We start from the raw sequence: 27428 nt of genomic DNA, 5'->3' as shown, positions 1-27428 counted from the left end.
GAATATAAGGTTAACCCAGGTTGTTTTTGAGCTGTTACGGCCTTTGCCACTTGGAATTGAACATAGCTACTGGTAGATCTAGGCAGTGTATCGTACTAGATAGATCAAATGGTAAAAAGAAAACGCCTGTAGAATGAAGCACTTGCTATCATGATCAAACCAGAATAAGCCAAAGGAATAGTTTATTTGGATTTGAGTCACTGAAACACCCCTACTTCCCACCCTCTTGTCGCACTTCCCTACAGTATGAGACTGTACTTACAATTTGGAATGTCACCAAAAGTGACAGCTCTCTCGGCTTTGAATTGGGGCCCGGCGAGTGCTCGCCCTATGAGTACCATTCGGTCAGTATGATTTCCCGGGCCAAGATTGGTCAACAACCATGCAAAACACACCTGATGGGGTTTGTTTGGAATAAAGTAGAGAGGATGGAATACAACTGCGATGAATGATACGGGAATAACCCTCCGTCCGACAACAAACGAAATCCACAGTAGTAAATGTGCAAGAGAAGAGTATGGAGGTTTTAAGCAGAATTACATCAACCAAAGAAAGGGGAACTGAGCCAAGGAAAGTTTATTAAAACCAAGTCGAATTGTGGAGATATCTACCCATGGCGCTTCCAATACCGGTGGTACAACTTGTTCTAATGGTAGGCCGATTCTGGAGATTATTGCATTTTGAAACATATCCAAACCCTAGTTTAGGTACGCATTTCTCACCTTCTCGTATTGCCAGGGCGAGGCCAATTGCTGGGCTAATCAGGATGGATTGAGCCCAGTGGCCGATAATATTGGGGTTGAGACACCAAGGGGGAAAGCGTGTGTCGGTGGGTTGGTGTTAGCTCTCCCGTGGCGATGGGTTATTTGATATTGCTACACACTTTTCAAAACCCAGCGTCACGACACATCCTAGCTGTTCTGAGTTGTCAACCCGGCGAAGAGTGACATTTGCCAGTTTCTAATACATATATCATACATCGGCCCATTGCCCAACCAAAGCCCATAACTTTTGCTCTCCCGTCGTTATCCCATTATACGTGTTTCTTTTCATCACTAGTGATCAGAAATACAAAAAACAGCCCAGGAAACGCCTTGCAATGCTTGAAATCAAAGGCTCGTATAAATATGAGAGACATGTACAGTACTCCTTCTTGAGTAGCCCGCTACTTAGCGTGTGACACGATTTCAGCGTAGACATCGTCCGGGATTTTCTTGATTATGCTGAGTGTTACTTCAATGATGGTCTCAGCCTGTAACGGTGGGAAGGACCGTAGAATCTTCGTGGGACTTCGCAAGAGATTAGCAAGGATCGAGGGAGTCGAAAAGGAATAGAAGAATTTCATTATCCACCAACCTTGGAGAGCTCAAAATAGAATTTCGGATAATGACAAGCTGCGCAACGATACATAATATGTTTAGGTGAGCGCCATAGGCAAATAGGAAGTCCCAGAGACGTAGGACCTGAGGCAAGGGAGGCGTGCAGGCACACAAGGTTAGAACGGAGGGGAAAGCGTAGAGCTCTGCATTCATGCCTTTGCCTGTGAGGTATAGGCTGAGTTTCGGGTCCACGATGGCAAGAGCTTTATCTACCAGAGCAAGGCCCTTATGTACCCCATCCATCGCTCCCCGTACGTAGCCGGGACACTCGTTGGTGATGAAACGGTGAAACGCAACGAAAGCCTCCGCCTCACTACGAGCAGCATAGAGGAAGGGGGCGGCAAGAACATTCATTCCTTGGACGTATGTGCCTGGTTCAGACGCTCCCGTATCCGAACCTTCTGTTGTCAGGGTCAAGGCGCGGGCTCTTGACTTGACAGCGGCCGTTGACGATTGAAGCTCTGGGCTGCCATGCTGATTGGCCGTATGTGTGAGCTTACTGCCAGCCTTGGCCAGCGATTCAGCCCGCTCTTCCTTTGCATCGTGAAGCTTCCAGGCCACGGCGTTTAGAAGGCGGATTAGACTTGCTTCGCTCACGCGACGGCGGAACAGGGGATCAGTTGCCAAGGTTCGGAAGGTATCATTTCGAATCTTTGAATATGCGGGGGAAGCTCCCCGATGGATGAGGGCGAGATATGCATCGGTCTCGAGCACAGGAGCATTGAGGAAAACGAGCCAGACATAAATGCGCAAAGACGACTGTTATATTATTTTGTTAGCGTCTGGGTTGTATCATTGCGACGGATTTGGGTGGGTTCCTTATTACCATTCCATCTGTGTCACTCTTGATGCCCTGATCTAGGATCTTCAACCTCGCACTCTCCAATGCTCCAACGAGATCCCCATCGGGGGGACCGTCTCTGATCAGGCGGTCCAGGGAGAGGGCATCCGCGGCAATGGGCCTCTTCCCCAGCGCCAGCGCTGGACGGCGGGCAGCGGCGCCGGAATTTGGAGGGGTCATATTGGCGGCATCGCTGTTTGATCGCACTCGACTGTGATGCGGTGCGGGGGAGGGGTGATGGGAGAGGGCGTGGGCGTTGACCGCGGGCGAAAGGGTGCGCTGCAGCGCCTGCTTATGCTGCTGTGTGATGAGGGAGGGTTGGTAATTGTTATTCGACTGATGCGAGCCCAAGGCATGTGCGGATTGAAGGCGGCGCAGAGCTCGATGTGTTCGCGGGCTGGGAGGATCTTGGATGGGAGTCGTCAGGTGGGGGGCGAGTTTAGGAACAGACTCCTTGGTAGGTGAATTAGACATGGTTCTGCGGTGCCTGCTGCTGCTGCTGCGGCAGCTGCTTCATGTATTGGAGATAGAGCTGTTCAGAATTGATATATCTATCATTGACGTCTAGACTGAGCGAGATCCATTCTCAGCGGTGGGTGCGATGTGCGATGTGCGATGGTGCTGTGCGATGTTGTGCGACGCGTGTCCACGGTGTGTTTGGGACGCGACGTAGAGTGTTCGTACCGCTTTACTGGCTGTATACCTTAATTGCGACCATGGGATGCAAAGTATACATATAGCTGTACCTATACTTACCTGTACTTACCTGTGCTCCACGCCTACGCACATATCTATATTTAAGTACCTACCTAGGTATGTGCCTATATCTATCTCTAGGGAGCCTGGAATACCCTCAATCAGTTGCCAAAGTTGTCAAGGAGGATAGCATCACGTGATGTAAACAACCATCTAAAGAACACAAATCAGGTGAGGAGCGTGAGTTTCTCTGATGAAGAGGAGAAGCGATACTCGAAAATGACGCCATGGTAAGTCCACCATTAGGCCGTGTTCTTGCTGGACGAATAACAGAGGCAGATAAACCAATGTTCTTTTGTTCTTCAAGACCGAAACCACCATCATCAATCACATCACAATATTGATCTTTTCTTTTATTAAAGAATTGCATGCTGCATACCGTAAGGCGTTATTTGGCTCAGGCCCCGCAGCCATGTTTGGAAACGTGGTAGAGCGGGCTGCTTCGGAGAATGATGTGCTTTAGGGCGTTTTGGCCTGCAAATGGCATCATGGGCGGATTCATCAATTGGCTGAGACATGGCGTATGGGGGATAAGGTTGCTTATGTAAGGGGTCTTGGACGACCTTAAGGGGTTCACGTCACCCTGGGGGCCCGAAAAACTGGGAAGGGCATTGAAGGCAGCCACCAGGAAAGTTGAGGCAAGGTAGGCAACGCAGGCCGGGGCAGGCAGGGCATCTTGAAGCACCAAGGAGCATGTGGGCTCTACGGCGTACTCCGTATCAAGGCAACGAATTCGCATGCTTGGTGGCTCCTCGTAGATGCAGTTCTTGTAGACCCCCACCCCAAGGTACATACAGTCAGTAAGTTAGGTACAGTACTTAGCACTTCTATCAATATTATTTCTCCCAAATATACTCCCTCTCCTCGGGGCTATAGACCTACCTTGGGTATATAACGTGGCTGTTGGCGCGATGCCTATCCAGAACCAGAACCGAACTTGAACCCCCCATCCAGCTGGGTGTTTTTTTGTCTTTACTAATTATCAGCGCCATTGTGTGTCAAGCATGGTGGCTACATTCAAGCATCGTTCCAAGCTGCCAAGATGCTTAGGACCGATATTGGGTGGCAGGCTTTCAAACTGGCGCATGGCGTGCTCACGGGGTAGTCCGGACTCGGGACTCGAGCACCTACATACAGTACGTACTTGTCTCTTGTTATTAACATTCTCTGCTCTGTACAAAGCACGGTAGATACACCAATAATAACTACTCCGCATGCCAGAAAGAAGCATGGTCGTCGTCTACACTCCTGGTAGCCCCCCGGCTACGGGCTACTTCCCCATGTGCGCTGTACGCTGTACATCCTGTTGAAACACTCATTATTACTCCATACACTGTCCTCCAAAGGCGAGTGGTGTCCTGGCTGCCACGCCACGGCCCGCCACACCTCGCCTCGTGGGATGAACCCATGCGGATGGAGGTCGTGATCCCGCCCCGCCCCGCCCCGCTCCGCCGCTCCCTTTCTGCAGTGCAAGAGCTGCGAACTTCAACCGTCCTTTGTACCGTAAAAAGACCCCTGTCGGCGGCCACTGTGCCCTCTCATAAGAAGATCCTTCTACGGAGGGAGTACTCGAGTACTACTGTATGCCCTCGTCCTCCTTCTGTACGAAGCAGGTGCTTGTACAGCACAACGTCCACCGAGTACAGTACAGTACAGTACGTAGGTGGTGATCTGCTCAAAGTACTCACCTCTTCAGGCCCAAGTGTGATGGTTAGTCGGTAAATTGAGTGAGCAAGGAGGTGCGTACCGAGAGCACTCCCTCCCCATAGGACCATCTGGCATGCATACCTAGTAGGTTAAGGCACCTTGATTATTATTTAGCTATTACTACTGCATGGACTCTCTCCTTTTTGCTTCTTCTCCACGCCTGCTCGCCAGCAACTGTCGGACAAGGGCGCAACTGCAACTACTGTACCATAGAAACAGATCGGCTATCACCCATCAGCCGCCGTCGAAAGCACGCAATTATTGGTGGCGCTGATAAATCCGGCGACCCCCCCGCTAGCAGTCTGATGCCACAGCGCCACAATGCCACACCTCACATCGCGCCTTCTCGCTGGAGACGCTGGAGACTCGACGACTCGACGACTCGAGTACAGAGTAAAATCATACAGGATGGCTCTTGAGACTCTAGTTTGAGCCCCCCTCCTCCCTCCTCCCACCCACCCCCCCAATATTATTCCACCTCGGAGTTGCGCCTTAGAGCTTTGCTTTTGCGCTATGGATCCTGACGCCACAACTTGCAGACCCTTCAGGTTCTCTTCTTGGAGGCCCTCCGCGTGAACTGACGCCCGCTATCAATCTGCGGTGGCCGTGGCCGTGGCCTGTAAGAACTCCCACGTCCGTGGCGCCGGCGTCGTCTTCCTCCCTGGCGCTGCTCCTACGCATCCTGACGAGCAGAGTACAAATATATGAGCTCCGCCCGCCTCTTGAGCACCCCCCCAGAACTCCCTTGGTGTCTGCAGCTCACCTTGTCGCTTTTCCCTTTCCGGCAGTAGTGACCCCACCTGGTTCTCCTTCTGCAGCAGCCCCGTCGCGTCGTGTCTTGTGATATCGATAGACAATAGGTGTATATATATATATATATATATACATACGCATATCCCCAAGGCCATAGACCACCCCCCTTTGAACTGGATCAGGACACCTCTCTCGCCTTGTTCATCACCGGTGTCTTCCACCTCGACCTTCCCCTTCCCCTTCCCCCTCCCTCCCACGGCCCCCCGGGCGACACCGATTCGCAATGGCCGCCACCAAGGTCGGCCACGGGCTTGCCAAAGCCCTCGGGATCAAGCTGAACTACCGGGACGAGTTGAAAGAGGAGATCCGCCGTGGAGAGTCGGTGTTTTCGACCCAGACCGCAGGCGCATATGTCGAGGAGGAACCCAGGAGCGGGGAGTGGGTGGCTGGCCTCGTGCCCAGCGGGCCAGAGCTCGTCGTGTACTGCCGCTCGCTGTTCCCATTCATGGCTTGGATCGGACGGTATAATGTGCAATGGCTCCTCGGTGATCTCGTGGCGGGTAAGCAAGATCAAGACCGCCTCGCGGCATATCGGTTCCGTGTTGTTGACGAGAGAAATATAGGTATTACCATTGGTGCCGTGGTCGTCCCCCAGGGGATGGCCTATGCTGCTTTGGCAGCACTGCCTCCCCAATTCGGGCTCTACTCGTCCTTCATGGGCGTCCTCGTCTACTGGTTCTTCGCGACCTCCAAAGATATCACCATAGGTGTAAGTGCTCCGGGCGAGGCTCGAGTGGCGGAAATGGCAGTGGCTAACCCCCCAGCGATAGCCCGTTGCCGTGATGTCGACACTGGTCGGCCAGATTGTGGCCAAGGCAGCCCAGACGAACCCAGAAATCGAGGGGCATGTAATTGCGTCGGCTTTGGCGGTCATCTCGGGCTGCATTATTGTATTCATTGGCCTGGTCCGATGCGGCTGGATCGTGGACCTCATTCCTTTGGTCTCCATTTCCGCCTTCATGACGGGATCGGCCATCAGCATCGCCGTTGGCCAGCTTCCGGGCATGATGGGAATCAAGGGTTTCAACACTCGAGACGCCACTTATCTGGTATTTATTCACACCTTGCAAGGACTCCCAAGGACGACGGTAGATGCCGCCATGGGTCTATCTGCTCTGTTTTTGCTGTATTTGATTAGATTCTCGTGCACATTTGCGGCGAAGAAAGTTCCCAAGAGCAAAAAACTCTTCTTCTTCCTCTCGACCCTGCGAACCGCCTTTGTCATCTTGCTCTACACGATGATAAGCTGGCTGGTGAACCGAAACCACCGGAGCAAGCCTATCTTCAAAATTCTCGGCGTCGTTCCGCGAGGTTAGCCCGCCCCCCTCCCAAACGGACTAATATATGGAGGATGGTTGCTAATCGTTATGACAGGCTTCACGGCAGCTGCTGTTCCACAGGTCAATTCTTCAATAATCAAGATCTTCGCCAGTGATCTACCGGCTACCGTCATTGTCCTTTTAATTGAGCACATTGCCATCTCGAAATCCTTTGGGCGCATCAACAATTACATCATCGACCCATCCCAAGAGATGGTGGCTATCGGTATAACGAACATCCTAGGCCCGTTCCTGGGAGGATACCCCGCCACCGGATCATTTTCCCGAACTGCAATCAAGTCAAAGGCTGGTGTGCGGACCCCTTTTGCGGGTGTTATCACAGCGGTGGTCGTGCTCCTCGCTATCTACGCATTGCCCGCGGTTTTCTTCTATATCCCGAACGCCTCGCTCTCTGCTGTGATCATCCATGCCGTTGGCGACTTGATCACACCCCCTAACACTGTATATCAGTTCTGGCGTGTTTCTCCGCTGGAGGTCCCTATCTTCTTCGCGGGTGTGTTCGTCACTATATTTTCCAGTATTGAAAATGGCATCTACACAACCATCTGCTCGTCCTTTGCAATCCTCGTCTTCCGAGTCATCAAAGCAAAGGGCAGCTTTTTAGGAAAAGTAAAGGTCCATTCTCTTGCCGGTGATCAGATTGTGGGCGAGGATCAGAAATCTTTTCTCCTCCCGGAAAACGGGAATTTCACCCACTCGGGAGGCACCCACGAGGACGCAGCATCACGCAATATTTTCCTTCCCGTCGACCACAGCGATGGTTCCAATCCCGAAATCGAAGTGTTGGCACCATATCCAGGGATCTTCATCTATCGCTTCTCGGAAGGGTTCAATTACCCCAACGCCAACCATTATCTTGACCAACTTACCAATACCATTTTTGCAACAACTCGTCGTACGGATCTTGACCAGTATGCCCGCCCTGGTGACCGACCCTGGAATGACCCTGGCCCACGACGCGGCAAGGCTGCTGTGAGCCACCCCGATCGACCAACCCTCAAAGCTATTATCCTTGATTTCAGCGCTGTTAACAATGTCGACATCACCTCTGTCCAGCAACTCATTGATGTCCGCAACCAACTTGATAGATACACCGCTCCCTCGGTCGTAGACTGGCACTTCACATGCATCAACAACCGGTGGACGAAACGAGCCTTGGTCAGCGCTGGATTCGGTTATCCTACCATCCCAGCAGGCGAGGGTCACCTTCAACGTTGGAAACCTATCTTCAGTGTAGCTGAGATCGGAGGCTCGGATTCCGCTGCTGCGGTAGCGGAGGCCACTACGAACGAGAAGGAATTGCGAGAACACCGTTCGCGAGAACTCGAGCGGCCGTCCCAAGCTGATGCCATTAACCGTGATTCTGAGAGCGGGCTATCGAGTAGTGTCGATCCCAAGGAGATCATCGTGAAAGCTGGAGACAGGAGGGCGGCCGTTGTGAGTGGATTGAACAGGCCCCTGTTCCATATCGATCTTACCAGCGCGTTGCAAAGCGCCATTGCGAATGTCGATTCCAGGCAAGCCCTTGAGAGCCGTGGTGGCGAGGGTACGGGGGAGATACCATGATCACCTACGATGTAGTATTTGCTTTTTCGGATTTTGGGCTAGATATGATACCTTTTGTTGTTTGGTGCTGGTTTTGATTGGATACTTCGAGTTTGGGAATACCCAGCTGCGATATATATAAATAATACATAACATATTCTCTCTGTTTCACTCTGGGCAAGTGTAGACCCTTATTTAGCTCGTGCTCTGGCCTGCCTCATACAATCCCCACCCGAAAATCCACAAGCCACATTGTACTCTGGAATCTGAGCTAGCTTGACTTCGGAATTTTAACCTTTATATAATACTAAGTCGTTGGTGGCGTGCTAAAACTTATTGTTTAGATTATCATTTCAATCCAGTATTGCATAGTTGGTTCTAATATGTATTTAACTAACACTCTTGGAAAGCACAAGAAAAGGGTGCGGCGGAAACAGTGGTTTGTATACTATAACATCACAAAGTGTACGCGAGAGAGAGTTTTCTTCAGGATAGTCGGTTTTCAGAGACGCCTCGGGCTTTGTAGCACCGAATATGTTTGATTGGTCCTAACCCAGCCCAAAGGGCGCAACACAAATTGTTTAATGCTTCGCCCCAACTCCATGCTTTTCGAGTCCCATGTATGTACACCCGATGCCCAACCGTCCTCCCATCTATATATCTAACGTTCTAGAGAGAATAGTTTTCACTACCCCCGAGGCGCGCAATCTTATTGCCTTCCACCTGGTCAGCCGAGGCGCGATGAGCCATGATCCGCTCCAACCATCCATATTGTCCGTACACTCATCTCGTTGCGCCTGCAATGAACGCATCCGGAGGTAATTTATCCTGGAGAGTTAGCATACCACTCTTAAACAAAGCTGTACGTTATTTACCTTATTGGCAGTAAATGCGATAAAAGCTTGCTCAAGATCCCAACCGGTCTCGGTCAAGCATAACATGGCGTAATTCGGTGTCATACCAGTCCTCTCCACCAATTGCATCGCTATAGCTTGTTGCTTCTGCTGCTCTGGATTGCCTTGCGGAGTCTCTGGGGCGATGGGGGAAGACCGTGGTAGAGCTAAAGGTCCCCAGGCTCGGAGAACCATCATGTCACTGACGACTCTGATAGGAGGGCCGCCTGGGGCACCTGGGCCCAAGACAAAGGTCCGCGAGAAGCTCCGAAGAGCCTGCTCTGTTGAGTCGTTTTGTTCTTCGAACTCGCCGTGCATGGTGACGATTAAGCCATCAACTCCTCGAATGCTCTGGTTGTTGGGATCCGCCAATCCAGGCAGTGGGTGGCATTCAATGAGATATTTTTCGGGTTGACTCTGGAGATCAGGGTGACGAGTCGCAGGTAGGGTTGCCCATACTGATTGGATGGCTTGGCTGCCACGGTGCATCCGACTCATCTGTGTGGGCAGATTGTTGATCTTAACTAGGTTGCGAGAGTGTTTCGTATATGATGCCCAAGGCGGAATGGGAACGGAGTTTTTGGGGTTTCGAGGAGCCTGCATGTTGACGGATATCGAAAGAACTGATTGCATGTCGTAGAACGTCGCTAATAACTGAGGCCGGTCGTTATCATATAGCACCACAAACTGTCGGATGAAATTCTCTCCAACCTGGCCAACATCCCGAAAGTCAGGTGTAGCTATTGGAATTGGAGATTTTGCAGCCTCAACCGCTGCTGCAATCTCGTCGGGTGTTCTTATTTGGACGCCATTTAGGACCTCAAGGTACGGATACCGCCTCATGATCTCGGTCTTAATAGTGGGTAGCTGTGACTCGATCGGATTTCCGATAAGCACTAAATTGGATAGGTGTCTTAGTTTAGAGCGCCATGCATCGAGGGAACTCAATTGTTCGAGTCTATTTCGTGAGAGGTCGAGATTCTTAAGATCTGGAAATGTTTGGGCAAGTGCAGCGACGTCGGATACATCGGCCAAGTTGTTGTCTGCAAGTGTGACACTGACAATGGCGTCTCGTTTTTCTTGCCTGGTCTTAAAGAGCCCGTCGCATACGACCATGAGGGCCGGGAAAATCTTTGAAGTAGTCGTGCTGCCATCGAAGACACCCATCTGCTTCAGTCCCTCATCTTGTGCCAAAGCGGACAGGTCGAGGAGTTTCAGAGCGGCATCATATCTGGTGGCGAGAATGCCGCGAAGGCGCTCCTTAGTTTCCTGCGCACTGGGGGAAACTTGGGCTTTCTTTTTATCTTCCGACTTGTCCGATCTTGCTAATGACGAAGGATCATAAGGTTGAATGGTTAGAGTGGTCCCTGCAAACATGAAATTATCCAATTTCTGGATTTCTGCAATATCCTCCGGGCTGGCGGTGATAATGACCGAGTCACCCTTCTTCAGTGACTATTTTGACGTTAGCAAGGCATAATAACCTTGTAAATCGATCGCGGATCACGTAGCGGTAAAGCAGGTGTATCGAACCTCGACTCGTTGGAGGCGGGTATAGAAACGAGTCCAATAAGACGGCAACGATGGACAACCTCGTGACCCAGCGACCAAATCAATAACATACCTTCTTGATCTTGATAGCCCTGTTCGATTTGGCGTCCAGTCCGCTTGCTTTGCGCTCCAGAAATGCCAGTAGACTCTCTACACCACCATCTGGATTCGAAGCGGCTTTGCTCGAGCTCAGCCCATCTACTCGAGCCATGGTCCCGCCAGTCGTGACGTGTGACTCCAAAACATTTGCTTGTTTCGCTCCCAAACCTCGAATGATGGCCTGCTGGGCTTTGATAATTCCTGCATTTCCACCCCTCGAGGGTCCTCCACTACCTCGCCCCGGCCCACGTGCCCTGGATTTCTGCCCCCCAAGCTGACCCCTCCCAGATTTACGCTCTCCACCGGCAGCTACAGGATCCATCACCAAGTCTCCATCTTTATCGACTCGAGCCGGACCAGCTCTGCGCTTTTGTATTCCGCCGCCACGGACGCTGGGCGAGGTATTCCTGGAGCCTCGCGGGGCTGCCGAAGAGCGCTTCAGCATGGTATCGTTCGCGAGAGAGGTGGGCGGTGGCGTCTTTATATGATCGCCTGGACGTGCTTGCTGAGGGGCGTGGTGATGGGGAGTCAGACCATCCGTAAATAATGAGTCTGGATTTCGAACACGTTCGCTTGGCGGCAAGGGAAGGAAAAGGTGGCAGATGCGATTGCAGCAGAAGAGGGTGCCAGTTCCGTAGAGCAGTAGATGAAGGTGGAAGCCGGAGGATGATGAGAGGCAGCAGCTCAAAGAACGTGAATCAATGGACGACGGTTGGGACTGAGAGCAAGGCTGACAAGACAGACCTGGATGAGTCAGCAGCAGGGCTTTTCATCAGAATCCGGTCATGGGTGCCTCAGGCCAAACTGAATTGGGAATTGGGAATTGGCTGGCACGTGATACTAGGTGGACCTAACCCGTACCTACCCGTACCTCCCTAAGGTACCTAGGCAGGTAGGTACAGTACTTCGTACGAAGTACGAGCCAAGATAAATACCTAAGGTACCTTAGGTAAGGTAAGGTAGGTACAATACAATAGCGAGACAGTTACTTATAAGTAGCAGCCGGGGGAGTACATACTGCGTAAGGAAGAGAGACTTGGAGGCGTGGTGAAAACGACCATTCGGCGTGCAGAGTGCGTAAGGTATACATAAGGTAGGTAGGTACGAAGTACCTAGGTACCTGGTACGAAGCACTTACCCACCCACCCGCCTTGTTCCATGTACATACATCCCGCGCAACCCTTACGCGAGAGCTCGAGACTTTTGAAAGCTGTCCTCTACCCCATCGTAACCATCAATCACATCATGCTTCTGAATTCCGTACGATTCGACGCTGAATACCTAGGTTGACTTCTGAACCGTCTCTCTCCTCCAATATTTTGCGAGGCCATTGAGTCCAACGACGACTACCTAGGTAATTTATGTATCTTTGACGATTCGCGCTCCAACATTTTGCCGTAAGGCTAGGTAGCTCTTGGTTGTGATTGTCACTGCTTCGAGCATACAACAAACGATCTAGTACCTCGAGCTCCTTGCGCCGCAAATATGGCACCTAAATCTAGATTTACACGGCTAGATGCCTTCACAAAGACCGTCGATGAGGCGAGGGTGCGCACAACTTCAGGAGGTATTGTCACGATCGCTTCACTGTTCATCGTTCTATACCTGGCATGGGGTGAATGGAGTGATTATAGGCGCATCGTCGTCCATCCTGAGTTGATAGTCGATAAGGGCCGAGGTGCGTAGTCCCGTGCTGGCAGCAAGTCTCCGAAATTCAACTGCTGACTTTGCGGGAAAAGGGGAAAAGATGGAAATACATCTAAACATTACCTTCCCGAAGATTCCCTGCGAACTTTTGACACTGGATGTGATGGATGTCTCTGGAGAGCAGCAGGTTGGCGTGATGCACGGTGTCAATAAGGTCCGCCTCGCGCCTGATGACGAGGGCGGCCAGGTTATAGATGTCAAGGCTTTGGACCTGTAGGTTTCGCAGTCCTTTGCTGTTACGCCGTGACAAATGCTGTTGCTGACCCCTTTGCAGACATTCTGACGATCAAGCGACACATCTAGCTCCTGATTATTGCGGTGAATGCTATGGCGCAACCCCCCCAGTCAATGCGGAGAGGCCGGGTTGCTGCAATACATGCGACGAGGTTCGAGAAGCTTACGCAAGCGTCTCGTGGGCTTTTGGTCGAGGAGAGGGCGTTGAACAATGCGAACGCGAGCACTACAGCGAGCGACTGGACTCGCAAAGAAAGGAGGGATGCCGAATTGAGGGAGCTGTTCGGGTCAATAAGGTCGTTGGAAATTTCCATATAGCCCCAGGAAGGAGTTTCAGCAATGGAAACATGCACGTCCACGACCTCAATAATTATTTCGACACCCCCGTCCAAGGCGGTCACGTATTCACGCACAAGATTCATCATCTTCGCTTTGGCCCACAACTACCAGACGAGCTGACAAAAAAGCTGGGCTCCAAGTCAGTTCCGTGGACCAATCACCACTTGAACCCCTTGGACAACACCGAGCAACGCGCAACGGATCCAGCGTACAACTTCATGTACTTTATCAAGGTTGTCTCTACCTCTTATCTCCCATTGGGATGGGAAAACCAACGCTACCCAGGTGATGACCAAGTGGGGATTGGAGCCTATGGCCGCCAGAATGATGGCAGTGTTGAGACTCACCAATATTCTGTCACTAGTCATGGCCGAAACTTGAACGGCGGCGATGACTCCGGCGGGGGGCATAAGGAGAAGCTACATGCCCGAGGCGGTATTCCTGGAGTCTTCTTCTCATATGTAGGTTTTGTTTGTTTGACCTCGACTTCGCATATCGATTCTAACGAGTGATTAGGATATCTCACCTATGAAAGTTATTAATCGCGAGGAGCGATCCAAGACCTTGACCGGCTTTTTGACCGGGCTCTGCGCGATTGTGGGAGGAACATTGACTGTGGCAGCTGCAGTTGACCGCGGATTGTACGAGGGCGGAACACGTTTAAAGAAGTTGCAGTCTAAGAACTTGTGAATAGGAGGCTGGCATTGGTATGGAGTTCAGATGGTTTGGATATAGGAAATGGCAGATATCGTTGATTTATGACTGGGCATCATGAGATATTGCCGGGACTCATCTCAAGCAAGCCCTTTGTACCAGCCCATGCCCACCTAACCCACTCGCCCCTACGGGCCGAAACAGCGGCGCCTACTTCGGGCGGCCATATTATGGTACAGTAGGCGCATACTGCGGACGATCACTCAAAATGGCCTGACGGCACTCCGCTTGCTGACTGCAAATGCCAGCTGATTGCGTGCGTCAATCAAACCGAGCTCTTCTCTCGCCCATATCTATATCTGTACCCATCCGATGTCCACTACTGAAGAGGCCTCACCGTTTGCAAAGACTACATCGTGACATTCCGGGAACCAAAAGCATGGGAACTGGATGAATTGAAGTACGAGGGGGGGTGGGGGACTGTACCGCTTCGTAGAATGGTCTAATTCCTACTGCTTGGTATATGTAACATGTAAGGTATGGATAACGTACAAGGTCGTTCCTTTTTTCGGTATTGGGATTGTTGTGTTGTAGGGCTCTCAACTCCAATAAGTATGCCAAACGCCGATGTAGGGGGTTAAGTACCTTGGTACCGTACTTATCATCTAGGTATGAAGTCCTACTGAACATGTACGTGCGATCTAGGCACTCCGTGAGTCTGGTACGCGGGAACTGGTGGACCGGATTCTCCCGCCCCCAGATTCGGCCTGGCTCTGGTGCGTCTGGTCTACTTACGGAGCACTGTCATTTGTCCTGTCATTGTCAGACAAAGATGTGGGGAAGCAAAACAATCCGGCACTTCGTAAGTACCTAGGTACTTGTACATACGTAGTGCAGCAAAGCTATGACAACCCAGGAACGTGTTTAGAACCATCCAGTGTCAACAGAGCGGCACAAGTGGTTAGGTTTTCGAAGGGTTCCGAGTTAACACGCCTGGGCAGTTCGCCACGTTGATACCCGTACCCTCCCCAGAATGATATTCCATCGCCCTCCCCCGTCCCCTGTTCTCGTACCCCTATTATTCCCCATTCCCGATCCCCTAATAATACTTCGTAATTCTGGCAAAGACCCCGTATTTCAGGGGCAGCCAATCGCGCTCAGTATACGCATGCGCATCCCGTTGTATGGTTTTCGAAGGATCCTCTGTCCGACTGACCATCTCACTTAATATACGAGTAATAGTTGCGGAGTACGAAGTACTTCGTGCTCGAATGACCGTGGCCTTCGCTCCCTCCTGCCTCTCTCTCCTCCACTCATGCGGTTTCTGCGCAGCCGTCGCTGATCTGATCTGGTGGCTGTTGACATTGAAACCAGCGAAATCGCTTCGTTGTCGCATCATATCCAGCACGGAGTACACATCCACCACCTCCTCCACCATCTCCGCCTCATTCATTCCTTACTCCCATCGCTGCGTTGCGATACCACGGCCGTCGCCATCTACCCCCTCCCTCCCCAACTATCGTTTTTCATTCAGACCCTCGTCGCTCACTTCACAACAACTTAATCGCAATCCTTCCAACGCCGCGCCTTCACACAGCCGCCCTTGCGCCATCCCCTCGTTCTCCCCATCGAGCCATATAGGTACCCACACACAAATCGAAACATCCCCATTGATCCGCAACGACGACCCAAGCAGTCTAGAGCTGCGGATAATATTTCTTGCTCCAAACGAATCTCACCGCCGTCCCGTCTCCAAACCTCACGATCTACAAGTCCCGGCGCATCGAAGAGAGGAACAAGAACAGGTCTTAAGAACCAGCAGTCCCCAACGAACTCCTTATGATGGCCAACCGACCGAATTACCTCGATCTTCGGTCCGAGTCCCATGGATCAACTAGCACAGGACTTCCGTCTCCTCGTTTACACGTCGCGGGAGACGTCCCTCCCGAACTTTCACCTCTCGATGCATTCGCAGCCCAAAGCCGACGCTTGGCCAAGCAACTGGAGGAGAGCATGAACAGCGGTGGGAAACGGATTAGCAGGCTTCCTCCCCTGGCAATAGCAGATTCATTGAACCAAGCCCGACCTACATACTTCCGTTCTTTTTCAGCTGAGGCGGGATCTGGAACGCCCACATCGCCATTAAATAGCCCTGGGATCGGCCTGAAGATGGAAGTTGAGGCCCCTTTGAATCGCCCGGTTTCTGTTCATCCCCTCCTCAGTGGTGCCAACGGTGCGCCGCCACCTCTACCCGCGGAGCCATCTCCTATGTTGGATATACGCGATGAAGGACAGCCTCGAGGTAGAACACGCCCAAACCCAAACCAGCTCCACGGCCCTGGATATTTTGGAGCTCGGCGAGAACGATCCCCGCAATCTTTAGATCGAGGCCAGAGCCTTGCCTCCGCGGAGAACGCCTCGTCAGATATACAATCTCGACCTAGTGTTGAGTCCATGCGCTCTCATGGAAATGGACCACGGAGAGCAAATGACACCTCTTTAGGGATAACCAATTACGATTCTAGAGCACTAGCACCTCCTCGGTCACCATTCGCACAAAGGACTCCAAGCCCTAGATCGATGTCCATGGATAGCTCCGATGACGATCTCAATACCTCAAACGCATCTCGAGTTTTGTCACCACCCAGAAAACTTTCTTCAAGTAGCGGCTTATCAACCTCACCTATTTCACCCACGATGCATTCCATGCCAAGATCACCCTCTATAAGTTCTGAAATGTCTGTTGGTGGAACACACCTGCCACGACCAGCGTTCAATTTTTCCAGGCCTTTGAGCAGAGCCAGCGCCGCCGGGTTACCAGTTGATCTCCCCTCAAGGCAGGCATCTTCTGACAGCCAGCCCTCATTTATACTAGCTGATGATACTGCACATACTCCTGTCAGTATCCACAGTGATGGCTTTCCAGAAAGTATCAACGAAACTGGAGCAGCGCCGTCATACGTTTATTCCAGGTTTTCATTGCCCAGGGGCAAAATCCTACAGAGGAACTCATTGATATTTCAAGAAAACCTACCACAGGCACAATTTTCATGGGAACAGCCAGTCGCCTTCACAAATGTAGAGACCATGTCAGGCGGGGCACCACCGTCTCCTCCCTTCAGACCTTCTAACGCGTCTTTAAGACCAGACCCAGGACAGCTTCGGCCGTCGCTTGACCGTTCCAGACCTTCAATTGAACCAGGACAGCCATCGTTTGATCTTGAACGGCCATCGCTTGACCCAGGCCGCCCTTCGCTCGATCCGGGAAAGATTTCAAGTGAGCAAGGACGGTCATTAGCATATCAGCCGCAATTATCAAAGTATGATGGCCAGACTCCATCCCTCGCATCATCGGCTACCATCAAAGCCAGATCGCAACATTCCCTAGCATCAGCTGCAGAGTTGCCTGCTGAAGAACATGTTTCAAAAGCCATAGAATATCACGAAGCAGGTGCCCTGACCAAATCAACCTATCACCTTCGCCTTGCCGCACGTCAAAATCACCCCACAGGAATGCTCCTCTATGCCTTGGCTTGCCGACACGGTTGGGGCATGCGACCAAATCAAAAGGAAGGAGTTGCTTGGCTACGCCGGGCCGCAGATTCTGCTAGCTTGGAAATTGCTGATGATGAAGACCTGATTAGGGGTGGTAAGACAGTTGACATACTGGAAAGAAATACAAGAAAAGCCCAGTTCGCCCTGAGTATTTATGAGCTTGGTGTTAGTCATATGAATGGATGGGGCATCGAGCAGGATAAGGTGCTTGCTTTGCGCTGTTTTGAGATTGCCGGGTGTGAGTTATCCTACCGCCCTATACGTTTATTAGATATGGAGGCTAATCAGGTATTTACAGCTTGGGGAGACGCTGATGCTCTAGCGGAAGCGGGGTTCTGTTACGCACAGGGCATAGGCTGCAAGAAGGATCTTAAGAAAAGCGCGAAGTTTTATCGTCAAGCGGAAAGTAAAGGCATCAGTATGGTAGGGAATAGCTGGTTAGTCCCTGCATCCTACCTCCACGACTTCAACTAATGCAGAATACCCAGGATCTACAAAGCAAAATATAACGACGATACGGAAGAGAAAAATTTGCCAGAGGCGCGACCATCGTCAGAAAAAGAAAAGGACAAAATCCCGCGCAATAAATCACGGTCACGAACGATGTTTGGAAGGATGAAATCAGCATCCTGAGCAAAAATATATTACTGAACTGTACGTATAATGTTTTAATGATGGATGGGTCTGGTTGGCGTTCTCTTCAAGTGGACTACCCCTTTGAAACGTCTAATGACTTAAGGCGTCTAATGACCTAAGGCAACTTGCGGGCCACGGCATATAAGCGGCAAATTTCACACATTTCTTTTTGGAGTGGAGGTGTGAGATGATATATCGGTTGAATCACTATGTACAGTCACAAAACTGTGAATAATAGGCAGCATTCCAATTACAAGGTCAAGCAATATGTATATACTTCGTAGGAATTGAGTTCTGCGTCTGTCGGAGCATCTGATGGTCAGTTGCATGCAGCAAGTAGGGTCCCGCGGCTAGCCTGCAGTTTCCATGTGTCATCGTTGTGGTGCTATAACATCCTCCTTTTCGTCAATCGTGCCCGCAGTCTTCTATCTAGTCTACATGTCTACACACTCGATTCCATCATCGTACCCGTGGCGCAGTATAAATTTATCGTATCCTCCTCTCGCTGTTCCTAAACATTTATGTGCTCAATGCCCTCATATCCCAACATTTTTCCTTGCTCGTCCCAAACGAAAGAACTATCTAGAAGTGACCTAGTAACATGGCTATCGTCCGCTCTAGCGGCAGTCTTTCTGGTAGAATGATGATATATGTAATACCAGTTCCACCGCACAGTGTTGAGGTGAGTTATCAGAAAAGTGGTGGTCAAGACGAAAGGGATGTTCTAGGACGGTATCCGAAAGGTGCATGAGTGTACCAAGTATCCCAGACCTAGGTATTTTGAGGTAGCTTCTAAGCAATGCACAAATTGGACTGGACTTAAGGTACTAGCTTGGATGACTGGATTCTACTGATGATTCACCAGGCATCATGTATCCAATATTCAGGCCAAGCCCGAAATACGTGGATCATCTGCATACTCCGTGGTGTGACTGGCGAATCTGGCGAAAAGAGAAGTCGCTGCACATTCTATGGGACGCCCCTGTACTGAGCACCAGAGATAAAGCACCCACCTCATCGCAACCTGGCAGCTATATTCTCCCTTCGTCCTGTGGTAGTGGAGTTTTCGTATAATTGGCCTGGTCCTTTTGATACTCGGTTTTTGAAACCGGACTATAGAGATCAATAATTCAAATATCTGTTATCTTTTCGACCAGGTATAAGAACTTTAAATGATATTTTTCAACTCGCTTTAGTCGCAGGATCCTCGATTAAGGCTAGACGAATTTTTCTCGGCGTATATAGTCGTATATGTAATAGAGAGTAGTTAAGTTGGTAAATATTCAGAGTTGTCTAGTTAGAAGCCGTGGACACCCTTTAAACGCTACACTACCTAAGTTTGTTGTATTGGTATACAGGCCGAAGTGTGGTTGGTGCCTTGAGCTTCCTGTGTATACGATCGGAGCTCAAGACTTGGGGGTCCAATAACGCCAATATGGCCGAGCCATATCACTAATAATGTCCCGTCTAACCTCCACGCGCAAGACTCGGCTCTATTAACTCGCCCGTTTCAACCCTCACCCTACTCCCCCTTTGATTCTTCTTCCACCTATCCACTCCCCGCCTGTGCAACTGAGCCCACGTCTTCGCAATAATATCGTTGCCGAGTGGCCTGCACTAGATTCTTGCTTTCTTTCGACTTCTATTAACTTCTTTCGACTTTTTCTGGGCACCGCTTCTTTCCTGAATGGAAATTCGTCGCCCGCGGGTCGTCGATCCACTCAAACGCTAGTTTCAATCCCAGATCGCGACAGAGCTCCTTCATCTTGTTGTTTCCAGAATATATAATATTCTGAATGAGAGCTCCTCGCTGTCTCTCCTTTAGTCTCCGCTTCACATTTCTAGCCCCAGCTTGCTGCAATTCGTGAGATCGTATAGATGGATTGAATATTTGCGGCAGTTGCAAGGCTTCTGCGAGGTCTATTGCATCGAGCATCGCACAGTTCGCGCCCTTGCCGAGTACTGTGGATATGCTTGCCAAATAGGTAAGTAGGTGCAGAACCCGCAATAACAGGTTATGACACTTACCTGAAAACAGAATCTCCTATGAGTGTTACAGAACCCGAATTCCATCGTTTGATTGCTTTACAGTCCCGCACAATATGAATATGTGCGGTATTGATGATTAATTGTTCTGCTAAGGCTATGAAACTGGGGTGCATTTTCGGATCGGCTCGGACACGTTCGAGACATTCGACTTTGAGCTCCTCCGATGAAAGTTCGCCTGGCGGTTTACTCTTATTCGAGAACTCGTCGCAGGGGCTGCCGTATCCAAACATAATAAATGACTCATCCATACCAATGTCATATTCATCGTATAGAGTTGCCCAGTGCTTCCTTGGATTCGTCCATGAGTGGATGAAGATGTTCTGATTTCGGTGACAGAAGGCCTACAAAACCGTGAGCAAAAATATCTCCAAATAGGCAATAGCAGATAAATACCCTAGTCATAGATTGCGTAAGTAATAGATTCTCAGTGACTGGTGTTAGTGGGATCTTGAAGTATATGATAGCCAGCCATGGCTCGGTGATCCTAGCATCTGGCACTAATTGTTTTCTGACCCTTGAACCTATTCCATCAGCTCCAACCAGCAGATCGCATTCCACCCTGCTGCCATCGTTAAAATGTACCATCATTCCACCGTTCGGTAAATTTTCATATGCCTGGAAAGTCTTGCCAAAGATTGCAAAATCATGGCTTCCATACAGAAGCGCGTTTCGGAGCAGCCATCGGTTCACGGAATAGGTATCACGGATCTCGTCGGCCTCGAATGCCAACATTTTCCGACCATCACTACAATTTCCGTGAGTTATAACTCGAAAATGGCCCCAGTTGGGGATTCTAGGCACCTCTTAAAAAAAGTCAATTCCTGCCCACATTGTGGCTGCACCCCAATACTCGCGGCAACCCGGTCCCATACATCCTTGTGGAGTGTGGCCTGCAGCTTCTTTAACACGAAAGACGAGAGCATCACACGGTAGCCGGAGAGCCTTTCGATCTCATCTATACTTCGCTCGTAGACGGTGACTTGCACATTGGGAGCGCAATGCAAAATCTGCGCCAAAGTTAGGCCCCCAAGCCCGCCGCCAACGATTGCTACTCGGATGATTGGAGGAGTTTGCTCATGGATGGATGTCTGAGTCGACGCGGATGGCCATGATGACGATGTACTGATTGAGGAAGACGATCGAAGTGGAGTTGGAGAAGATGGCATTTCAAATTGCGTTACTTCTGGGTAGGCTGTCTAGTGGGCATATACAGCAGTACTGTAACCGTCTCAGGAGTATTATTTACGCGATATGCTGTACATTGACAATTCAAATCTAGAAATTGAATTCGAGGCCGAACGTCAGATAGAGATAGAAAATAAATATAAGAGAAATAATGCAACAAAATTCGAAAGGAAGGAAAGGAATCATAGTTTTAGGGGTGGGGGTCAAGCATGTACCATAGTGGGGGACTAAATTGACGATTCGTGGATGGCATGCTAAATTAAAATTTCTTGAGATCGTATGATGTGAAGCATCGGCTTATTGAAAAATATGATCAAAGCTTTTCCTTCAGGCCCAGTGACATGACCTGAGAACCGCTATCGTTAGGCGGTGATAATTTCCGCACAGTCTACCGTACTGAGCAAATACTCAGCCAGCCAGCACATGTACGTAGGTACGTGCGTTAGTAAGACAAGATACTCGAAAACTGCTAATAGAATAGTCGAATGTACGAGTAAATGATAGCTTGACCTAGGTGGTGAGGGATACACATATACATACTACGCAAGTCGAATCGTCGATAACGAGTAGTGGAAATGAGCCTCGGTACTTCAAGCGACCAAACAGGGGCAGCGGCAATATCGAATAATACGAGCGACCAATCCTCACAACTTTGGGAAGATGTTTCGTACTACAGATGCCGAAATATCTTCGGCAGATGCTTTAGCGCGGTACGGTCCGCACACGTGGTACGGAGTGTCGTATTATTAATAAGCAGCTTCCAGGTCCCTGGTCACTGTCACTGGCGTGGTGTTTTCTTGATCGCCGAGGTTTTACCGCTGTACCCCCCTGCATCTCATGTACTTAAATGATCACGTGTTAGACCACACTCGCGTGTCGCCAACGCGTCTCAACATTAAGAAGTAAGAGACCAGAGATAGCACGAGTACCTACGTACCTCCCTATCTAAGATACCTAGACGCGTATATTGGGCCTCGGAGATCGTTGCCAACGGATAGGCCGTCTCTTGATAAACCCATATCCCACGGCGAAGATACTGGTACCTTGAACAAGCTTTGTGCTCAACAACCTTCATGATCCGACGCGTCCAATCAGACTCGCATCCTGCATTATAACCGTTTGACCCTCAATTTCTGAAATCCTTCCCCGGATACATAGTGGTTACGACCATAATGGCGTCATCCGCCCACCTAGGCGGTGCCATTCGGTCCAAGCCGGTCATCGACGATGCCTACAGAGCGCTACACAGGATTGCACTACAAAAACTGCCAGTGATAGATCTTGATGCCGACACCTTCGCCGTAGGAGTGCTTCCACATGATAGAAACCCCACGGCTTGTCTGTCCGAAGATTTTCTATGGTTCAAAGTCAAATCAGTGAGCTATATTGCTACTATTGTTATGTCAGCGCTAATAATCTCTAGAAACATTCGGTTGGCAAGCTGAAGAACGCATATTTAAAACGGACCGATGTCGGGGTTAACTTCAAGTATGGCAACACAACCGCCGACGACGTGACACAGATGCGTCACCTTGATACCATGATCGACCACATCGTTGTCTTCGCGGCTGTTGATATCATGGCCGTCGAACCATCCCCGTTGTGCACGTCATACGAAGTAGGAAGACCTGTACAGCTCATTGCAACTACAAACCAACTCTGCGCACCCCCAGGCACTTCCCCAGCTCGCCCTACTTCGACTTCCAATTAAAAAGGAAAACCGGTATGGACCCCACTTCCCGGTTGCCGCTGTTTCCCGATCTTCATTCCCTACTACTTTGAATGTGCCTAATGAAATTAGACTACCACCACTTCTATCAGAGCTTCCAGTCATAGTTAAAAATGAATCCAGAAGGGCATCCTCACCTGAGGGTCACGCCCATGCCGTATTCTCCGGCGTGGATAGTGTATTAGCAGCGCAGCTCCCTGCAGGCCACAGTACGTACACGGCTTCCTTGATTGATAATTTACTTCCCGCATTTGGCCCCGAACTTCCCTCCGCGGTTTAAGCCTCTATAGAGGGTAAGACGTCCTATTTGAAATCTTCATTTGTCTATACAGCAGCTTAACCATTCCTAAACCTGCCTCTTTAGTTGGTCCGTTTAAATATGCTTCACCCAAGCAAGGTCTTTTCTTACAGTGTACCGAAGCATAGTTTAAGAGAGAACCTACTAACAAGTTTTATGGACATAGATAGTCCTCTTCGTAGCAAACCAACCTCTAATCATGGTCCACAATCAACAACTGTGGACATTTCCCATAATGCAGGAGAAGATCAAAGTCGAACCGACAGCATACTGATGCATGAAACACAATCATACAGGGAACCGAAGGCTATGAAGCAAATTGCACGGCTGCAGATATTAATTGAAGAAGCATCTCCTGACCATCTCGAGACTGAAGTTCGGAACAGTCAAAGATTCCTAGAGAATCTGCGACAGGCATTCGGCGAAAAGGGGTGCCAATCTCCGAATTCACAGCATTGGGTCCAGCAAATATCAAATCTACAAAAAAAACACAAAGTGGATACTCCGACGATTATTGGAGTTGTGGGTAATACGGGCGCAGGGAAGAGTAGCGTTATCAATGTTATTCAAAACGAACCTAGTCCCCGCATAGTCCACTCGTAACTAACAATGAGGACGGAAGGCTTTAAAGGAGGATCTCGAAGATGGTAAGACTGTATGGGCTCCATCGTCGAAGAAGCGAGGGAGATCAGCAGAACCGAGCAAGGGAAGAAAGAAGCGGAAGTTGATAAGATCTACCAACTCTGATGAAGGTGGCCCTATTAATGATAGCGACGATGATGACGCCGAAGCTGGGGATGAGGGCAGAAATAGTCAGATGATATCAGACTCGGGGAGTGACTCCTCCGCTGTTTCTAGAAAAGGCGACCCGCTGACACTGTTTACAATTGATGAGACGATCTCTCAGTTGAAAGAAAACAAGAAGCGAGCTCGTCGGGAACGTGCTGATATGGAAGCAAAAGCTAAAATTCTAAATGAGCAACTTGCGAGTTTGGAAAAGACAAAAAATGACCTAGAAGCAGCCATGAGCTCCACCTGCATTATGCGCCGAAATGCCTACTCTAGAAGCGCTATTCAGGTTGACTTTGCCGCCGGGATCAAAGAACTAGATCAGGAAAATGCTCAAGAGGCAGACGAAGCAAATTTCAATCCCGATGAAGATATCAGAAACTATGAAGAAGTGGCTCGGTCATTGCCTGTCTTTTGTGTTAGCTCTCGCGCCTACCAAAAGCTCGGGCCGCCTGCAACGGGATTCTGATGTTCCTGGATTTCGCGCAGTGGGGGAAACAGAAATCCCAATGCTTCAAGCACACTGTAAGAAGCTTACAGAAGAGGGCCGAGCTTCAAACTGCCGTTTATTTTTGACTGACATGTGTCAACTGTTAAACTCACTGAGCATATGGGCATCTGACGATGGTACAGGGTCGAACTTGACAAGTACTCAGAGAGTAGCTGAATCGTGCTTTCTAAGGGCCCGCCTTCAAGATTTAGAACGAAATCTAGAAAAGGCGGTAGGGGAATGTCTCAAGGAGATGAGAGATACTCTCGCAGAAAATATATTCGAAAATTTCGAAGGGGTTGTTCAGCAAGCTGTCGCAGAAGCTACCACCACAGCCACCAGATGGGGAGATCGTAACAATGGCGGGTTCTACTGGGCAACCTACAAAGCTCTTTGTCGTAGAAATGGTGTCTTCACAAATGGAGCTGGAGCTCATGACCTTAACCTCCAGCTCACGGAGCCCATTATCAAGGGACTAGCTAATAATTGGGAGAAGGCTTTTGCTAGAAGGCTTCCAACGGTGCTTCAAAGCTTTTCAAGACAGAGCAAAAGCCTCCTCCTCAATTTCCACCACGAAATTGAGACCCGCAGCATGCAGAAGGGGGTAGGCGTGGCGGGTTTAACAATGCTCGGCCAGCAACTCCGCAATTATGAGGGCCTCTTTATGAACCTCACTCATCAAATAGTTGAGCTCATCAACCAAAGTCAACGTGATGCCAATCGTGAATTCACTCCAGTCGTAGCAAGTTGGCTTTCTTCGCCCTACGAGTACTGTGCTGCGGAAGTCGGACAAGGCAAGTCCTATCAACCTAATTTCAGTTACCCGGAATGATGACTAATTTACGTGGGGCAATATATGAGGATGAAAGAACACATGAACTAAATGTTCACTCAGAGTGTGGATGGGGTTAAAGCAAGGTTGACAACAATGTGTCGAGCAGTGGAGGAGGAGATGGCGAATAAATCTGACGAGGTTTGGTCAGCAATGAATCGCGATTACACACAGGTTGTGTCGGGAACGCAACTCCCCGACGGCCAACAAATGCCTAAGTAGGAGCGGATCCTCAAGTCCGAGGTTGCCTAGATTATTGCAGAGCATGAGAATGGTACTAAATCGAGTGCTATGTCTACTGAAGGGAAGAGTATGTACACCCAATCAGGCATCTGCTGATGAGGTGATGGCGAGATGTCCCTACTTCCGACGCCACCATCGATGCCGGTGTAAGTGCAGACATGGCTTGAGCCTGCCAATTCGTATGTTTCGGACTATTAATGTATATTAATGTTGGTATACTGTGCTTTTTTGGTAAACATGGCGAGGCTGTATTGCGATTATAAAATACATTAAGGAAATAGGGCCGCCCTTCATCGGCTACTAACAAAAGTAGATATAACTTAGCTTATACCTAGAATCGTAAGTCTAGGTGCCTATCTTCTATAATTAATTACGTATAACTTGCGATTTAATAATACTTGAGGGAAAATTCAAAACGGCCATCCTAACCTATGATAAGCTCAACAGAATGATCTGCTCTCTAAATCTGGTAATATTTTGTGCTATTGCTAGCTACATTATATTATATTGATTTGCAAATCCTGGTGCCAATACCCAATGCACCCCATAAATCACCCTCTGCATCGCTAATTTCTGTTTATATATTCCAGATATTGTTTAATTCCCTTCTTGGTAGGGGGTTGGGTGCTCTGCGAAAGGACTTTAGGGAAGTCTCTAGTCTAATATCTGATTGTAACGCGGCCCAGTCGGCTTCATTCTGTTCTAGAAACATGTTGTCGGAGACGTCGCCAGCCCAGCATATAGGCGATCTGCAGGCTCCACGACCAGCACGTACCATGACAGAGAAACTGGCCGATATTCGTGAAATCTATTTACTATTCCCGAGTCATACGGGAACATACCGATCGCTCTCCCTAGGACCAGCGAGCCAACTGAGTTTCCTTGGAGCATAACAGTTCCAGGCTGGGTTATATTGTAGCAACCTCATTGACTATGACTAATAACCAGTCGGCCCAAGCAGCAAAGGTGACCCTGTTGGCCCTAGCTAACAACGAAGAGGTATCTTATAGAGTGAGCTGCCTGGTCGTTTACAGCTGGATAGCGTGTCTCCACTAGCTATGTTGAAAAAGGTAAGGCTCTAAATATTGATGCAGCAGCGATGCCTTGTCGATTATAATACCTAACCACAGGAGAGTTAGGGGAGCAGCCAGCTTATGGGGCGTCTTGAACAGCAGGGCCCGACATCCGCCCAGCTTGAAAAATATCCTATCGCACCAAGTCCATATATCAAGATGACGAGATCTTTGAATGAAGACTATAGTTTTCGGTAACCTTCGTTTATCGTTTTCCGACACAAGGTAGGGTTTAGACAGGCCTGAAGGATCCCAACTCCTATCAGAATTTTAAATCGAGGTAGAATAGCAATTAAAATCAACTAAAAGATCCCTCAAGAAACCCATCCCTGCTGTGGACTGATTACAAGTACGCCACCGGTGTTATACCGGTATTGTGGGTTACAGAGTAGACACGTATTCCTGGAAACCGGCATAGCCTTTGGCGAAGCCGCACTCCACGATAAGTCGGCAGGGGCAATGGCACGGACTAGGCAAGTACACCCTAGGGCATCACGAGTATAGGCAGAGTATCGGTTCAAAAGCAGTAGGCAGGTATGTTTGAAAGTTCATGATCATATTGCTCAGCGCCCGACGCTGGCATAATGTACACCGTATAAAAAAGCAAAGTCCATCGCGATAATAACTCCGTGAAGCCCTTCCATGAGAAAACCCAGTACCACGCCCATTACATTCCCATCAGACCCCCAAA

At 49.7% G+C, this 27428-nt stretch overlaps 8 protein-coding genes across 8 annotated transcripts; 5 read left to right on the top strand and 3 right to left on the bottom strand.

The window, feature by feature from the left end:
- Positions 1-1165: 1165 nt before the first annotated feature.
- Positions 1166-2694, bottom strand: BP5553_07627 (uncharacterized protein; the record flags this gene model as incomplete). Its single annotated transcript, XM_032016250.1, has 3 exons — positions 1166-1289; positions 1357-2138; positions 2206-2694. 3 exons carry the CDS (start codon positions 2692-2694, stop codon positions 1166-1168), a joined length of 1395 nt encoding a protein of 464 aa, XP_031867481.1.
- Positions 2695-5719: 3025 nt separating this feature from the next.
- BP5553_07626 (putative sulfate permease 2) lies at positions 5720-8402 on the top strand (the record flags this gene model as incomplete). The annotated part of the gene is made up of 3 exons (XM_032016249.1): positions 5720-6205; positions 6267-6807; positions 6871-8402. 3 exons carry the CDS (start codon positions 5720-5722, stop codon positions 8400-8402), a joined length of 2559 nt encoding a protein of 852 aa, XP_031867480.1.
- A 762-nt stretch (positions 8403-9164) lies between these two features.
- Positions 9165-11369, bottom strand: BP5553_07625 (NTF2-like protein; the record flags this gene model as incomplete). The annotated part of the gene is made up of 3 exons (XM_032016248.1): positions 9165-9209; positions 9257-10729; positions 10899-11369. 3 exons carry the CDS (start codon positions 11367-11369, stop codon positions 9165-9167), a joined length of 1989 nt encoding a protein of 662 aa, XP_031867479.1.
- A 1040-nt stretch (positions 11370-12409) lies between these two features.
- Positions 12410-13894, top strand: BP5553_07624 (Uncharacterized protein; the record flags this gene model as incomplete). The annotated part of the gene is made up of 4 exons (XM_032016247.1): positions 12410-12602; positions 12664-12844; positions 12906-13665; positions 13721-13894. 4 exons carry the CDS (start codon positions 12410-12412, stop codon positions 13892-13894), a joined length of 1308 nt encoding a protein of 435 aa, XP_031867478.1.
- Positions 13895-15700: 1806 nt separating this feature from the next.
- BP5553_07623 (Uncharacterized protein) lies at positions 15701-18046 on the top strand (the record flags this gene model as incomplete). The annotated part of the gene is made up of 3 exons (XM_032016246.1): positions 15701-17651; positions 17712-17850; positions 17902-18046. The coding sequence occupies 3 exons, from the start codon at positions 15701-15703 to the stop codon at positions 18044-18046; spliced, it is 2235 nt and encodes a 744-aa protein (XP_031867477.1).
- A 1648-nt stretch (positions 18047-19694) lies between these two features.
- On the bottom strand, positions 19695-21264 carry BP5553_07622 (FAD protein; the record flags this gene model as incomplete). Its single annotated transcript, XM_032016245.1, has 4 exons — positions 19695-20022; positions 20078-20439; positions 20492-20843; positions 20900-21264. 4 exons carry the CDS (start codon positions 21262-21264, stop codon positions 19695-19697), a joined length of 1407 nt encoding a protein of 468 aa, XP_031867476.1.
- Positions 21265-22455: 1191 nt separating this feature from the next.
- BP5553_07621 (uncharacterized protein) lies at positions 22456-24568 on the top strand (the record flags this gene model as incomplete). The annotated part of the gene is made up of 5 exons (XM_032016244.1): positions 22456-22659; positions 22707-22901; positions 22957-23221; positions 23477-23871; positions 23933-24568. 5 exons carry the CDS (start codon positions 22456-22458, stop codon positions 24566-24568), a joined length of 1695 nt encoding a protein of 564 aa, XP_031867475.1.
- A 40-nt stretch (positions 24569-24608) lies between these two features.
- On the top strand, positions 24609-25421 carry BP5553_07620 (uncharacterized protein; the record flags this gene model as incomplete). The annotated part of the gene is made up of 1 exon (XM_032016243.1): positions 24609-25421. One exon carries the CDS (start codon positions 24609-24611, stop codon positions 25419-25421), a length of 813 nt encoding a protein of 270 aa, XP_031867474.1.
- Positions 25422-27428: the final 2007 nt, after the last annotated feature.

This window comes from Venustampulla echinocandica, assembly GCF_003357145.1.
Source record: "Venustampulla echinocandica strain BP 5553 chromosome Unknown scaffold_6, whole genome shotgun sequence".
NCBI classification, from domain to species: domain Eukaryota; kingdom Fungi; phylum Ascomycota; class Leotiomycetes; order Helotiales; family Pleuroascaceae; genus Venustampulla; species Venustampulla echinocandica.
Note: the sequence above shows the minus strand (reverse complement) of the source record. Positions and strands in the feature narration are given on the sequence as shown.